The 17,500-nt window shown below is 36.1% G+C and overlaps 1 protein-coding gene across 1 annotated transcript in view; it reads right to left on the bottom strand.

Annotated features, from left to right (window-relative positions):
* LOC136835169 (mucin-2) overlaps positions 1-17,500 on the bottom strand; it is an 85,807-nt gene that overhangs the window by 36,859 nt on the left and 31,448 nt on the right. The window contains exon 2 of the mRNA XM_067098378.1: positions 919-976. Coding sequence (XP_066954479.1) covers positions 919-923 — 5 coding nt within the window. The 5' untranslated portion in view covers positions 924-976. The remainder of the gene's footprint in view (positions 1-918; positions 977-17,500) is intronic.

Here is a 17,500-nt window from a genome sequence, read left to right as displayed (position 1 = left end):
GAAAGAGTAACGTACGAACATGAGAAACACAAGCAAAATTTACCTACAAACAACGCTAAACAACAACACAAAAGTCAGAACAACTCATAATTATGAATCTGATCTCATTAAATATTTACATGATTATCTACACACACACACACACACACACACACACACACACACTGTTCAGTCACTGATGGCGTTAGGTTAATATACTTCAGGGAAAACGGCACTTGCAGATAATAATAATAATAATAATAATAAATAATAATAATAATAATAACAAATGGCTTGTTCTTTGTCTCAGTAATAATAATAATAATAATAATAATAATAATAATAATAATAATAATAATAATAATAATTATAATAATAAGAATAATAATAATGAACGTGAATTACAAGCATGAAATTTTTACTATTCCCAAATATCAAGCCACAAATATCGAATTCACTATACCCTGCGAATAACGTACACCCAAGGGGAACTATAACTGATTAGTGCATCTGTCCCGAACAAGATCCAGAGGGACCAAGTTCGAATCCTAATAGGGCAGATGCATTTACCGTTTTTCGTTGTATCTGAACCAAAGGCCCAAGTTCGAATCCTGGCCGAGGCAGATTCCCTAATCACTTGTAATTCCACTTAGAGGTAAGTTATTCCCAAGGTCTGGTGAATTCGATAACAAACGATATTTGTGGCTTAATATTTGTACATAATTATGTACATATTTAATGAGATCAAATTATGAAAAACAAACATAAAGCCAAATACAGAGGAATACAAACTTTATTCACTCCCAAATAAACATATACACAACTGCATATATATACTACACGGGTTATTCGGTGTCTCAATGGCGTACACACACTCAAACACACACACACACTTACGCACGCACACTACTCCGTGTCACTGGCGTCACGTGACCTTACCTCATAATTCAAAAGTTTGAATGATTAATTACGCTCGCATCTGGCTGGTTGCAGAGAACTGGAAAGAAAGCAAAAATAAGATTACTTTGAGAAATGAGTACGAGGGACTTATAAATATGACAATACAGTACAGGGAATTCATATGTGTATGTAGTCTTTTGCGAGCAGAGTACAAGATATACTTATAATATGATAATACAGTACAGTGAATTCACATGTGTCTGTAGTCTTCAGAGAATAGGGTGCAAGAGACTTATAAATATGATAATACAGTACAGTGAATTCACATGTGTCTGTAGTCTTCAGAGAATAGGGTGCAAGAGACTTATAAATATGATAATACAGTACAGTGAATTCACATGTGTCTGTAGTCTTATAGAGAACAGGTGCAAAGAAACTTATATATATGATAATACAGTACAGTGAATTCACATGTGTCTGTAGTCTTCAGAGAATAGGGTACAAGAGACTTATAATATGATAATACAGTACAGGGATTTCATATGTGTCTGTAGTCTTCTGTGAACAGAGTACAAGATGCTTATAATATGATAATACAGTACAGTGAATTCACATGTGTCTGTAGTCTTCAGAGAATAGGGTACAAGAGACTTATAAATATGACAATACAGTACACAGAATTCACATGTGTCTGTTTGTAGTCTTCTGAAAACAGAGTACAAAACAAAAAAAGACAATACCAATACAGTGAATTCACATGTGCCTAGTCTTCCGAGAACAGAATGACAATATAGAAAAACAATACAATACAGTGAATTCACATGTGGCCTAGTCTTCAGAGAACAGAATGCAAGAGACTTATAAATATGACAATACACTTCAGTGAATTCACATGTGTCTGTAGTCTTCAGAGAACAAGTGCAAGCGACTTACACGATAATTCGGTACAGCGAATTCACACGTATCTGTTTGCAGTCGTCAGGGAACAGAGTGCAAGAGACTTATAAATATGACAATACAGTACAGTGAATTCACATGTGTTAGATTATATTTTTTTTTATCCAAAAGATATTATGAAAAGTTACAGATAGGTTCGGCTGAAATTTTGTAGAGATTTGAGCCATGGGACAAGGAAGAATTGTTTACATTTTGAGATGTGATCGGTCCAGGGTATTCAAAAACCTAGATATGGATTTCAGTGGATTTTTCTGGAGAAGTTAGGAATGAACTAAGGAAGGGATGATTCGATTATTAGATGGATTCTAAGCCAAGATGGCGTTTCCATTTTAATGCTGGCTAGAGAAAGGAATTTTCTCCTCGTGCTGAAAATTCAAGGTTGAAGTACAATCTTTTTCTAACTTTATTTTCATTATTATTGAAATTATGATTATCATAAGCACAGTAAATTTTATTGCAATTTACACAGGCAGTTGACTATATACTGTAAACACACATACACACACACATATATATATATACATATATACATATATATATATATATATATATATATATATATATATATATATATATATATATACATATACCTACATACACACACATATACTGTATATGTATATATTTTATATATGATGCCCTCACTCACTCACTCACTCACTCACTCTCTCTCTCTCTCTCTCTCTCTCTCTGATACAAATTCACAAGTACTCTCCAACTTTACACTGCCGTCAGTGACGACAGGATGATTCACCCATCTAAATAGACAACCATTTCAGTGCGATCGCGTTAATGACGAGGGGGAGGGGGGGGTGGTCAGTGACGTCACCTGCGTCCGAATCCCTTGGTCGTTCAGGTGTTCGATCAATCAGTCTCTCATAGGGCACTTCGGAGTGAATTAACCATATTAAAAGAAAACACCCACGTTGAAGTACGCTGATAGTTGTGTAGAAAGTACGCTTATGAGAGAGAGAGAGAGAGAGAGAGAGAGAGAGAGAGAGAGAGAGAGAGAGAGAGAGAGAGAGAGAGAGAGAATTTCCTGATTTGTCTATCTACACACGCACACACACACACACACACACACACACATATATATATATATATATATATATATATATATATATATATATATATATATACATGTGTACTTATGAATATATGTATGTATGATGTATCTCTCTCTCTCTCTCACTCTGTCAATATGTAAATTGTATTTCTTGATTTATATATAATATATATATATTGTATATATATATATGTATGATATATATATATATATATATATATATATATATATATATATATATATATATATATATATATATATATATATATATATCAGCAAGAAATACAATTTACATATTGACAGACGAGAGAGAGAGAGAGAGAGAGAGAGAGAGAGAGAGAGAGAGAGAGAGAGAGAGAGAGAGAACCATACAACCCTCTCATGACCGGTCAACGGACTCGCACACATGGCAATTAGAGAACTCTAAATGCCCTTCTTGTTCTATAGCCATCAGGGGGAAGGGTAATAGCGTAGGAATATGAAAGAGGTGTTATGAATAAGGTAACTCATATTATTCACCGTACCTCCAGGTGTTCAGTTTATTTACCTCCTCCAGTATAGCTGGATGGGGCTTATAATCTCCTGAGCCTGTTTGCACCTTTGTTTAAAAGATATGAATAAAATGGATGAATTTTAATTAATTGTTTTAAGCTTGGACTCCGCCAAGGTGAGTCGATATTTTGAAATGCATTCGAATTCAAAGACAGAATATATTTATTTATCTATTTTTCAGTTTTAATTATCAGACGGAGAGAGAGAGAGAGAGAGAGAGAGAGAGAGAGAGAGAGAGAGAGAGAGAGAGAGAGAGAGATAACCTTTCGGTCTCTTCCATTTGTTTTGAAAAAGGGAGGATTAGCCGTGGTTGCAGTGTGTTTATCCTAAAAGAACCGTATGATAATCTAGTCAACGATTTTCCTAAAAGAACTGGAATTAAGAATTTAGGGCAACGTCGAGTCGTCCTTTTTTAGGATAATTACATTAATTGCCTTTCGTAACTGGTGCACGTCGTGTCGTAGTTATTTTACGGGATTTTCTTCATTATGCAAGTACTGAGTGTTTCAGATTATAAATATATCGTTGACAAAATTAATGAATTAATCACTTCATTCAATTAGCATAAACATACACATACTCACACATACGTACATGTATATATAAATATAAAATTCTGACTCACATCGGGATCGATACCGGGTCTCTCAAATGAAAGGCCAGGGCGCTATCAACTGACTCACATGAGCCATAAAAGAAACTGGAACCTAAGTATTTCTGTACGTGAGGTTCTTCCTGGGCCTTTGAGTCAGATGTGAGTCAGAAATTTATTTCTGTGAAACACGTGTTCTGCTCATGTGTTGATTTGTTCCGTGTGTATATATATATATATATATATATATATATATATATATATATATATATATATATATATATATATATATACTGTGTATATATATAATATACATATATATATATATATACATATACATATATATACGACTGTGAAATATTTTCTGTTGAAACAGAATTCCATCTATTAAAAGCACCCCAAAAAAAGTCAAAATGGCGTTTTTTTTATTAGATATATATATATATATATATATATATATATATATATATATATATATATATATATATATATATATATGTGAGTGTGTGTGTATACATATATATATATATGTATATATACATATATATAAATATTATATATACATATATACACGTGTGTGTGTGTGTGTACGAAGCGGTTAATTTGGAAATATACGACAAACTGGGTTTTATCCATGATTCAGCAGTTCAAGAATGTTTGTAGCAGATTCAGTTACAAAGAACTGCAAAACATAAATGATATCCAGTATACAGAGGGACACAACGCAGCAGATATCCAGAAAGATAATCGAATCCTACCCGGTATACATGTATTAAGAGTGACAGCCTAGCTGATATACCAATTTAAAGATCGACAATTTCTGGTTGATATCTAGGTATGAAAATCGCCAAAAACTAGCTGATATCCCAATTTGAAGAGCGACAATTTTTGGCCGATATCCAGATATGGAAATCGCCAAATACTAGCTGATATCCAGATATGAAAGTCGACAAATACTAGCTGATATCCCAATTTGAAGATCGACAATTTCTAACTGATATCCAGATATGAAAGTCGACAAATACCAGCTGATATCCCAAGTTAGAGATCGACATATGCTAGCTGGTATCCAGACATAAAGAGTGACAATTCCTTGCTCATATCCAGATATTAAGATCGACCCAAATTTTAGCCGACATCTAAATAAAACAAGCTACAAAGTCTAGTTTGTATCCAGGTCTAAATAAAGAGCAAATATAATTAATATTCAGGTATAAAAAGCGACATAACTTATCTGATATCCAGGATGAAGAAAGCGACAAAATCTAGAACGTATGCAGGTGTACAGACTGACTAGATCTTATTCAGTTGTACAGACCAACAAAACCTGTGGTAGTATAGGTCTACGGCAAAAATAATCTATGAATGGAATATAGAATTTAGGCCGCAGGCCAAGCGCCGGGACCTATGAGATCATTCAGAGCTGAAGGGGAAATTGAAAGTAAGAGGTTTCAAAGCTGTAACAGGAGGCAAACTCGCAATTGCACTATGAAACAATTGTTAGAAGAGGGTGGAAAGTAAGATGGAAGAAAGAATGTGAATGGAGGTACAGTAAAAAGAATAAAAGGGGTTGCAGCTAGGGGCCGAAGGGACGCTGCATAGAACCTTAAGTAAAGCATACAGTGCTCCACGTGAGGTGCACTGACGGCACTAACCCCCTACGGGAAAGAATAATCTAGTTGTAATCTAACTGCACACAGCGATAAAATCTGGCTCCTACCCGGGTGTACAGAGCAACAAAATCCATTAATCTCCAGGTGTATGCACAGGCAAAACCAATCTCCTATCCAGGTGCACAGCCCAGCAAAATCCAGCCAGCCAGCCAGGCATGAGGTCGAAAAACAATATCACAAAGACATTCTATGCAGGATAAACGTCGTTTTCCTCTACTTACGTCCCCCCCTCCCCCCCCTTTTTTTTGCAGAAACAATGCCAAGACCGTCGCGGACGAGGCAAAAATGAGGACGAACAATGTTCTCCTCTAAACGCTACGTATAATCATTATCATTATCGTCTCTGTCATCATCCGACATGCTTTACTGAAGGCAGGAGAAAGATGCGAGAGATTTTCGCTGGGAGGCGTTGTCTCTTTAGCTTTTTCGCCCCGTAACGGGAAAAAGTCCTGGGTTGAATTCCGTTGTGATATGATGTGTTTTTCACTTGTTTTTCGCGTCTCAGTAGGACTTATTGAGAAATGATGAAGTTCTGTTTACCATGGGTCAGTTTAAGTGGGTGGGATTCTATTGCCATATCACGAAATCTGTTTAACCTGTGTGAGGATGAGGATGAGATCTGTTTCAAATTACAATATTCCCCTCGCAAGATGTGAACGACTTTAGCTCTTCTGTAACTGAGGACGTTGCTTGATTTTTTTTTTTAAATTGCGGAATGTTTTACGTAGAACGGGCATTTATTCAAGAAATAAAAATACACCTACAAGATACGCTTACTTCCTTCATAATCTAGTGCTGATTATTCTTTCCATTACATCAAGAATCAATTCCATGCAGAACAAAATGTTCAAACTGTCATGTTTGATGTATTCACACTCCTAAGAAATGAAGTCTTCACTCGAACTCGTGTATATTTTGCACCTTAATAATGAGAGAGAGAGAGAATAGAGAGAGAGAGAGAGAGAGAGAGAGAGAGAGAGAGAGAGAGAGAGAGAGAGGTCTTCACTCAAACTCACTGTGTATTTGACATTTTAAACAAGCAAAACAAATATTAAAGATGTGTGTGTGCTTGCAGAGAGAGAGAGAGAGACAGAGACAGAGAGAGAGAGAGAGAGAGAGAGAGAGAGAGAGAGGAGAGAGAGAGAGAGAGAGAGAGAGAGAGAGAGAGGTTCTATCTTGAACCCAATTTTTTTGGCATTTAAACAAAGAAAAGCAACACACTATGTGTGTGTGTGGGTGCAGAGCAGAGAGAGAGAGAGAGAGAGAGAGAGAGAGAGAGAGAGAGAGAGAGAGAGATATCTAGTACCAAACTCACTGTGTATTTGATATTTTAAACAAGCAAAGCAAATATTAAAGATGTGTGTAAAAGTGTGCTTGCAGAGAGAGAGAGAGGAGAGAGAGAGAGAGGCCTCACCAACCCACTGTTTTTTGGCATTTTAAACAAGCAAAGCACACTGATGTCAATGATGTGTGGGTGTGTGTGAGCAGAGAGAGAGAGAGAGAGAGAGAGAGAGAGAGAGAGAGAGAGAGAGAATTGATTGTTAACACCCGGCACTTCCTCAAACGTGTCAGAATTCGTCCCAAGGCCCACGAACCGTTAAATCAAAAGATCAGAGTGAGGTTGAGACATAATAACGGAGTTATTCATTACCCATCTGTAATTTCCCTCCAATTGGGGTCAATTCCTTTAACCTCCCTGAAGGAGACAGAAAAAAAAATTATAAGGTAAAAAAACTACAATAATAAGCCGTGACATTTACGCGAAGTTCGGAAGGCATTTTCATTTCCTTTATTACGGTTAATAATGTGGTCGTGATGCTACCGTAAACAACAATTTTAATGCTGGTACTACTACTTCTACTGCAAATAATAATAATAATAATAATAATAATAATAATAATAATAACGACGATACCGTTCAACATTATAGCTTTACTGAACAGATTATTTCACCCGTTCACCCAAATTTCCTGAAACCGGTTGCTTCTGGATCAACTCCGGATGATAATGTTTACCACCGGAAGTGGCTGTTTTCACGCCCTGGCTTAACCTGACTAACGGCAAATAGCGGAAGTCATCCTTGCTGTTGTAGATCACATAGAGAGATAAGGAGATAACCCATTTTTCCTTAATTTATTGGGTAAATGTCTTTTCAGGACCTTAGCGCTTTGAGGTAGAAGGTTTTTCATAATTTCAGAGCTTCAAAGTGAAGATAGTAGTTTTTTGTTGCTTGTAATTCAAGGTAAGTAGCTTTTTTTCCATATCATCGCTTTAAGGTAAATAGTCTTTGTAATTTACGTAACCTCAACACCTGAAGGTAAATAGTTTTCTGTAACTTGTAATTCAAGGTAAGTAGTTTGATGTCACTTCAGGTCTTTGGGGTAACTTTTTTTTTTTTGCATATACAGCTCTTTAAGGTAAACAGTTTTTTTTTGTAATTTCAGTTCTTGAAAAATTTTTCGCTACCTCAGTACTTCGAGGTTCATACAATTCAAAAACTTTAAAACTTAAGGATGAAATGCTTTCTTTAAATTCCAGCTTGAAAGAAATAGCCTTTTACAGCTCTAAAGATTAAAGGTAATCAGCTTCCCTTAAGGAAAGTTTAGAGGGAACAGCTTTCTTTAAACTCCAAACTTGGAAGAAATAGCTTTTTATAATTTAAAACCTTAAAGGTGAATAGCTATCCTTACCAAAAGCTTAGGGAACAGCTTTATTTAACCTTCAAGCCTGGAAGAAATAGCTTTTTATAACTTTAAAGCTTAAAGATAAATAGCTCTCCTCATCAAAAGCTTAGATGGAACAGCTTTCTTAATTTCCCATGCTTGGAAAAGATAGCTTTTTATACCTAAAGCTTAAAGGCAAATAGTTCTCCTCAACTTCAAAGCTTGAAGGTAAATTATCTTTCAGTAAATTCAAAACTTAAGACCTTCCATGACTTGAACTTAATTACTTTACACAATTTCAAAATCTGAAGTTAAAGATCTTACAGAATTTCACAATTTGAAGTTAAGGATATTCCACAATCCAAAACTTGAGGTGAAAGACCTTCCACAATCCCAAAACATAAAGTTAAAGCCCTCCAGAATTCCAAACCTTGAAGTTAAAGACATTTCACAATAAAAAAAAATTGGGGTGAAAGACCTTCCACTATTCCAAAACACGAAGTTTAAGACCTTCCACAATTTCAAAACCAGAAGTTAAAGACCTTCCACAATTACAAACCTTGAAGTTAAGACCTTCCACAATTCTAAGACATTTAGTTAAAGACCTTCCACAATCCAAAAACTTGAAGTTAAAGACATTCCACAATCACAAAACTTGAAGTTAAGAGCTTTCACAATTCCAAAATATGAAGTTAAAGACCTTCCACAATCCCACAACTTGAAGTTAAAGACATTCAACAATTCCAAACCTTGAAGTTAAGAGCTTCCACAATTCCAAAACATGAAGTTAAAGACCTTCCACAATCCGAAAACTTGAAGTTAAAGACCTTCCATAATTCAAAACTTGAAGTTAAGGACCTTCCACAATTCCAAACCACGAAGTTAAAGACCTTCCACAATTCCAAAACATGAAGTCAAAGACCTTCCACAATTTCAAAACATGAAGTCAAAGACCTTCTACAACTCCAAACATGAAGTTAAAGACCTTCCCCAATCCGAAAACTTGAAGTTAAAGACCTTTCACAATTCCAAAAAATGAAGTTAAAGACCTTCAACAATCCCAAAACTTGAAGTTAAAGACCTTCCACAATTACAAAACTTGAAGTTAAAGACCTTCCCGGAATTAATGTCCTGAAATTGAACAGCCTTCCACGTTTCAGAGCTGAAATCCAAACCACTCCATATTGGCTAGTCTTGAAGCATGACGAGAGGATGATTTCAAAATCTGTCCTTCTTCATTCTCAGCCAGGAATGATTCCGGGGTTTTCAGGGAGGATGGAATGACGGGATGTTCCTTTTCTAACGCGGAAGCCGTGAGAAGCAATAATCCTGAATCTTAAAAAACAGAGGATTGCTGGAATAATGGGAAACGGAAGTAAAAAAGCATCCCATAGCCTCGAAATCGAGGAAAGAAACAGTCACTGAACTGTAAATCAGAGTATTACGTTTCAGTATATATATATATATATATATATATATATATATATATATATATATATATATATATATAATAGCTATAAATAGAGGTTCTTTTTCTGTTCCAAAGAAGTTTTAGGACAAAATGTGAATAAGATAATAAAAAGGTATGGGTATTTTTCAAAGCCTTCCTGTAGGGCAGCGCACACAAACAAACTTGTAATCACTCTAGTTTATCAAAATCAATCATCCACTGATTTATAAAAAGGTAACTTTTTTAGTGCGCGTCCATTAAAATGATCTTTCTAATACTAAGAATTCGTTTGTGATAAGAGGAAATACATAACCATACTTAAGTACAGTAAACGTAATTATATATCAGTCAGTATACTGTATACATATAAAGAGAGAAATACTCTGGCAAATCTTACCCCTTGATCAACTAGTGAGAGAGAGAGAGAGAGAGAGAGAGAGAGAGAGAGAGAGAGAGAGAGAGAGGCGTTCTCCGTCCCACCCTATAATCCTTTTCAGCCCTACCTTGGCGTCTGTCAAGGCCTGTTCGTGTCGAAATGACATTCGCCAAGCGTATCGGAGCGTTTCAGTTCCTGCTGTCAATGATACCTTGCCATGCTATCTATCTGTCCTTTTGAAAAGGGATGTAACAATACCTTGTTACATGTCTCTCTCTGACTTGAAATGACTCACAACACCAATGCTGCTTTTATACTTGTTTATTTACATTTATATCTATACATATATAAAAAATGTATGTATGTATGTATGTATGAATGTGTGTGTTTTGTGTGTGTATGTTCCACATACACTCTGAAACGCATTGAGCAATTTCAACCACACTTGGTATGCATATGACTTATTATCTCGAAAAGAACACTGTGGGGGTAAGACACCACTGGCACCATAGGGCACCAAAGGTTGTGGGGGTGGAAGGGCTTCACTAAAACGGGACTGGTTCTGCCAGTGAAACGGGCTGGTTATGCTCGTAGACTTAGTAACTTTACGAATTTATCATACCTAATTTCGGTGATACATATGACTTACTGTCTGGAAAAGAATACTGTGGCGGTAAGGCATCACTTGGCACCAAAGCGGTTGGGGTTAAAGGGGGGAAGGGGAGACAGAGGAGAGAGAGAGAGAGAGAGAGAGAGAGAGAGAGAGAGAGAGAGAGAGAGAGAGAGAGAGTTTATCAGCTGCCATTCAGAGTTTTCCTGGGCAGCGCTGGGTATCAGCTAGTGTTTATGTATATATATATATATATATATATATATATATATATATATATATATATATATATATATATATATATATATATATATATATATATATATATATATATAAATTGTACTGAAAATGTGTTGAAACACACATACATACTCGTATATATATGTATACGTATGAGAGATGAGAGAGAGAGAGAGAGAGAGAAATTTCAACGGTGTACTTTTCTATACCCTCTCGAGCTTTTTATTACACGCGTGGATGACTGATATAATTGTTTGACAATGTATAAACCTGTATTCTCTTTCTCTCTATCTATGTAGAACTCTCTCTCTCTCTCTCTCTCAGTAAACTATATCGTCCTTGCTGTTTCCCATTCCACCAGCAGGAACCTCCACAGGATATCGTAATTTACTGCAGCTGAAAATTGGAGAGCCAGTTAGCGTATTTACATATCAGGGAAATCTCAGATCTTATCTTTTGATAGCGTGAGTAACAAAGGCAATGCCAATGATGGCGCCTGCATGGAAAACACCTGAGAGAGAGAGAGAGAGAGAGAGAGAGAGAGAGAGAGAGAGAGAGAGAGAGAGAGAGAGAGAGAGAGTGTACAAGTAAATATATTGTCAAACATTTGTATTAATCATCCAAGAAAGGGTATAGAAAAGTACACAGTTGAAATTTCAGTCTCTCTCTCTCTCTCCCCTTCTCTATCACACACACACACACATACATGCATACATACATACACGTACACATGCACACATAATAATATATATATATATATATATATATATATATATATATATATATATATATATCTCTGTTTGGAGAGAGAGAGAGAGAGAGAGAGCAATATCACTTTCTGTACTAGATCAATAAATTTGTGATAGCCACAATGACTTAACTCTTCTGATGTCTTCCTCCTACTCCTCTGGATACGCCATCACAAAGTTTTGATCTGAAAACGAAGATAAATGAAGAAATACCATGGAGGAATTCCTTCACTTGATCTTCGCTTCGAATTCAAGGCTGTGTAGTGACAAGCGTTATCCAAGACGTCTGAAGATATTGTTAAGAGGTCACGCTGTGAAGCCAAACAGATACTGATATATATATATATATATATATATATATATATATATATATATATATAATGTTTTATAATCAGTAATGTTTGACACGTGATTTATATGTCAACTTTACAACATGGAAATAAACCTGGTAAGTCCTGACTGTTTTGACTTTGTCTGGCTTTCATTTTCTGAGGACTGAAATGGCTTAGATTATAAAGTCGAAACTGGCCAGAATTTATAATCACAGTGTCTCATTTTCACTACAAAGTTATATATATATATACATATATATGCATATATAAGGTTCATATATCTATTTATAAATATAAAAAATATATATATATATTATATATATATATATATATATATATATATATATATATATATATATATATATATATATATGTGTTATTTATATATATATATATATATATATATATATATATATATATATATGGCAAGATATATATATATAAGTATATATATTATTATATATATATATCCGTGTGTCCTCTAATTGTGTTATGTACAGCTTTAAAACCGTAAAAGATCACCTCATTATCATTTATACCGCCCCAAAGAGAGGCTGGCCATCCCCACTACCTGCATCACCCAAACACAATGACCGACTTCATAATCAAACGAACATTGCCACGATGAACTCAGACTATACAATGAAACCCCCAGGACATGCGGCCGCCAACACTGCATCATGCTCTCTCTCTCTCTCTCTCTCTCTCTCACCAGTTGTTCAAGGAGCAAGATCTGCTCGAGTTTCACTCTCCTTATATCTATACAGTATATTAATTGATATATATTTACACTTACTGTACGTATGTCTGTTAATGTGTTTCTTCATATATATATATATATATATATATATATATATATATATATATATATATATATATGAGATAACTCTCTCTCTCTCTCTCTCTTTCTCTCTGAGATACAGTAACGCACCGTCTACAGAATTAAGAGTGATAAGATCAAAATTAGTGCTTAGAAATGTGAAAAAGGAATGCATATTAATTTCAAAATACTGAATAAATTGCTTCGTAAGAAATCAAGATGAAATTAATGTAATAACGCTTGTAACTAACGGAATGCTATTAATTGATTAATTAATTAATTATTGGGGGTCTTCTGGCGTCGCATCGACTCAGGTCCCTACTGACGCTACTGAAGGTAGTCAAAATATATCAGAGCGTCAACCCACAGACTTGAAAGTTCGGAGATTTGACATGGTACGACTCAGGTACATCTTGGTTTAATTTACTCGGAAACGACCCAGGTACACTAGGTGTAAATTTAATTATACGCATTACGATCTAGGTACACAAGGTAGGATTGTACTTACAAGTATACGATCGAGTACACTATGCGTGAATTTACCTGAAAGCGTACGATTCAGTTACACAAAGTGTGAATCCACTTGCAAGTATACGATACTAGTAAGTACTGTGTAAATTTACCTGGAAGCGTACGATCCAGGTACACAAGGTATGAATTTACCTGGGAGTATACGGTCCTACAGTTCTTAGTAAAATTATCTGGAAGAGTACGATTCAGGTACACAAGGTGTGAATTTACCTGGAAGTATACGATCATAATACTCTAACTGTAAATTAACCTCGAAGTGTACGATCCAGGTACAACAAATGTGAATCTACCTGCAAACATACGATCCTCTGGTACACCATGTGTAAATTCGCCTGGAAGCTTACGATTCAGGTAAACAAGGTGTTAATTTACTTGTAAGTCTACCATCTTAGTACACCATGCATAAACTCACCTGGATACGTACGATCCAGGTACAACAGGTATGAATTTCTTTGAAAGTACACGATCCTAGTACTCAGATAGCAAATTCACCTGGAAACGCACGATCCAGGTACACAAGGCATGAATTTCTTTGGAAGTATACGATCCTAGTACACATTGCGTAAATTTACCTGGAAGCGTACAATCCAGGTACAAAAGGTGCGAATCTACTTGGGAGTATACTATCATATAGTGCATCATGCGTAAATTCACCTGAAAGTGTACGATCCAGGCACACAAGGGGTGAACTTCTTTGGAGGTATACGATCCTAGTACTTAGATAGTAAATTTACATGGAAGCGTACGATTCAGGTACACATGGTGTGAATTTACCTGAAAGTATACGATCCTACAGTACTCAGATAGTAAATTTACCTGGAAGTGTACGATCCAAGTACACAAGGGGTGAACTTCTTTGGAAGTATACGATCCTAGTACTCAGATAGTAAATTTACCTGGCAGTGTACGATCCAGGTACACAAGGGATGAACTTCTTTGAAAATATACGATCCTAGTACTCAGATAGTAAATTTACCAGGAAGCGTACGATCCAGGTACACATGGTGTGAATCTGCCTGGAAGTATACGATCCTATTGTACTCAGTAAATTCGCCTGGAAGCTACAATTCAGGTAAACAGGACCAGTTTTAATTAGACGCATTGCAAGATCTCCTCATCCAAGTTCACTGTCTTGCTTATGTTTTCGTTACATCCTGTTTCTTTTTTTTATTAGTAGTATTTCCGTTGGCTCTTCTTATTTTATTTGTACATACTATTCTGTGGCAGGGGTCCTAATTTGTTTCATATAAATTTTTGAAAATTTGCAATAATAATGTTTAAAACTGGTGTGTCAATTCTCATAACGCCACAATCACAATCTTATGACTTTATTGTTAGGAAAATTCCAGCGAGGTTTCCGCATTTTCCAAAATAACTGCTATTTGTTACCTTGAAAGCGTCCTAACTTGATTTCATTTAAATGTCTGAAAATTTGCGCTAATAATTTTAGTTTTCTGTAAAAGAAAACTATTGTGCCGGCTGTGTCTGTCCGTCCGCGCTTTCTTCTGTCCGCCCTCAGATTTTAAAAACTACAGAGGCTAGAGGGCTGCAAGTTGGCAAGTTGATCATCCACCCTCCAATCATCAAGCATACCAAATTGCAGTCCTCTAGCCTCAGTAGTTTTTATTTTATTTAGGGTTAAATTTAGCCATAATAGTGCTTCTGGCAACGATATAGGACAGGCCACCACCAGGCCGTGGTTAAAGTTTCATGGGCCGCAGTTCATATAGCATTATACCGAGACCACCAAAAGACAGATCTATTTTCGGTGGCCTTGATTATGCGCTGTAGCGGCTGTACACAAAACTCGAATGCGTCGAAGAAACTTTGGCGCATTTTTTACTTGTTTACTATTGTTGTGGCAAATCCAATAACGCCACAACCACATTTTTACCACAGTTTAATCTTAGGAAAATTCCAACAAGGTTTCAGCAGTTTTCAGAATAACTTATATTATTTTACCCAGAAAGTATCGATGATAATACCACTGCTGAACACCTGAAAACCTTCTGATGTAATTATTGTGCATTAAACGGAATTCAACTAATATTAACAAATAAATCGAAGGAAATCTTTCGTTCGTTTTTCTTGGCCAGCAGGGTAAAATTCCCTTGGGCGTTCAGCTATTCGAGATTGAGGGCTGTTGCAGTAACACAGGTGGAGATTTGAAAATTTCATTCCCCCATCACGGTCCTGCTGTGTCGTCGATTTATTGAAGGTCAAATTCCTAAGGAGAATAGAAAATGTCGATTAAGACTGACTATTACGAGCAATTCCGGAGGAGAATAGAAAGAATCGACTAAGAATAAATATTACGAGAAATTCCGGAGGAGAATACAAAGAATCGACATAACTCCACAATGATTGCGGGGTCATACTAGTCCTGGAGAACCTATACTCAATCATGTATTACAAACACACATACAGACACAAACACACACACACACAACAAGGAAGCGTCAAACAAACGTCCTCACGACACGCAACGCAACTCGGGGCACTTAAAAAAAAAAAAAAAGAAGACATGTTTTATCGACGTATTGGTGACGTAAGGACACGGCGATAAATATAACGATTGTGATGAAAAAATAACATCCGCATCTATTTCCGACATATTCTCTCTCTCTCTTGTTCGTTCTCTTCACGACTGGCTGCATTCTTCGGTCCTCTTACAGCCTTCTGGTAGGGGCTGGTGGGGGACGGAGAAGTAGGGGAACGGACTGATATTCTGTATTGATGACTGTGTAACACAGGACTGAAAGCAGCATTTTTTCTCTCTGAAAATATAGTATAATGCCAACTGGTTCTGCTGCACTTATCCTTCAGCTCTACAAGAGAGAGAGAGAGAGAGAGAGAGAGAGAGAGAGAGAGAGAGAGAGAGAGAGAGAGAGAGAGAGAGAGAGAGAGAGAGAGAGAGTTGAAGTAAAGCATAGCCCGTAACTTTCAGCTACTGAGAGAAAAGACGACAACAAACAAATAATATTTTTCTAGAATCTTGCAAATATTCTTTGGCTTTTGAGAAATTGATATCATTCCTAACTTAGTGGTTGTCAAAAATCCCACAAAAAGTGTCATATTCTTCTTTTAAAGTTCCTCTCTAGCCCTGGCCCAAGAAAGCAAGAAAAAAGACGTGGAGGTTAATCCTGGAAAAGCAATAGGCCTGCCTCTCAAAGGATAGACAGTTTTAACAGTCAGGGAAACCATAAAAAAGGAGAGAGTTCCAAATTTTGGTTGTCTACTTTAACCATAATACATTTTCCTGAAGAGTGATAGAATTAATGTTAATGTATCTGTTTCTACCGAACATATTCTTTCCGCTTATTTATCTTTCTGTGTCGAATTATTCTTTTACAGTTATTAAGAAATATTGTAATATCTGAGGAACTCCCAAATCCTCACAGGAAGTATTCACCACCCCAAGCTCTCTCTCTCTCTCTCTCTCTGCGTGTCTAATAATCAATGGGCTGATATATACATAACTCCCTTCTTACCAAACCATTGCAAGAATTTCAAGGTCAAGGTATACAATATGCAAGCAATCGACCGAACTGGAATAACAAATGGCCGTGTCGTCGACCTGATGTTCGATTTCGCGAATTGGTTTTTAGTCTGTAACTGTGTTATTGGGAAGCATGGATTCCCGATATCGGTGCAAAGGCGTCCGTGCATGTTAAGTTGTCCGTAACGTCTAGGTACATCTCACCAAAGTCGGGAGAAAGTAAGACTTTTTACAGATATTTTGAAGCTTCAGAATCTTAAAAGAGTTCTTTGTGAGGGATTGGAAGCACGATAGTTTACACGTTTGATATTTTCCAGAATACGGAATTCTCTACATTCCTCCGTATTTTCATAACCAAAAATGTCCGCTTCGTCCTCTTCAGCGTAAAACAAAAATTCAAAATGATTTTTTTAAGACTCTTAAAAGCGACTATAAGTAAAAATTCACGAGTTTTATTTAGCTTTGAAAACTAAAATCACATACAAATGATGAAATTCTTTCACTAACTGTA

Source organism: Macrobrachium rosenbergii, chromosome 55 (genome assembly GCF_040412425.1).
Source record: "Macrobrachium rosenbergii isolate ZJJX-2024 chromosome 55, ASM4041242v1, whole genome shotgun sequence".
In the NCBI taxonomy this organism is placed as follows: domain Eukaryota; kingdom Metazoa; phylum Arthropoda; class Malacostraca; order Decapoda; family Palaemonidae; genus Macrobrachium; species Macrobrachium rosenbergii.
Note: the sequence above shows the minus strand (reverse complement) of the source record. Positions and strands in the feature narration are given on the sequence as shown.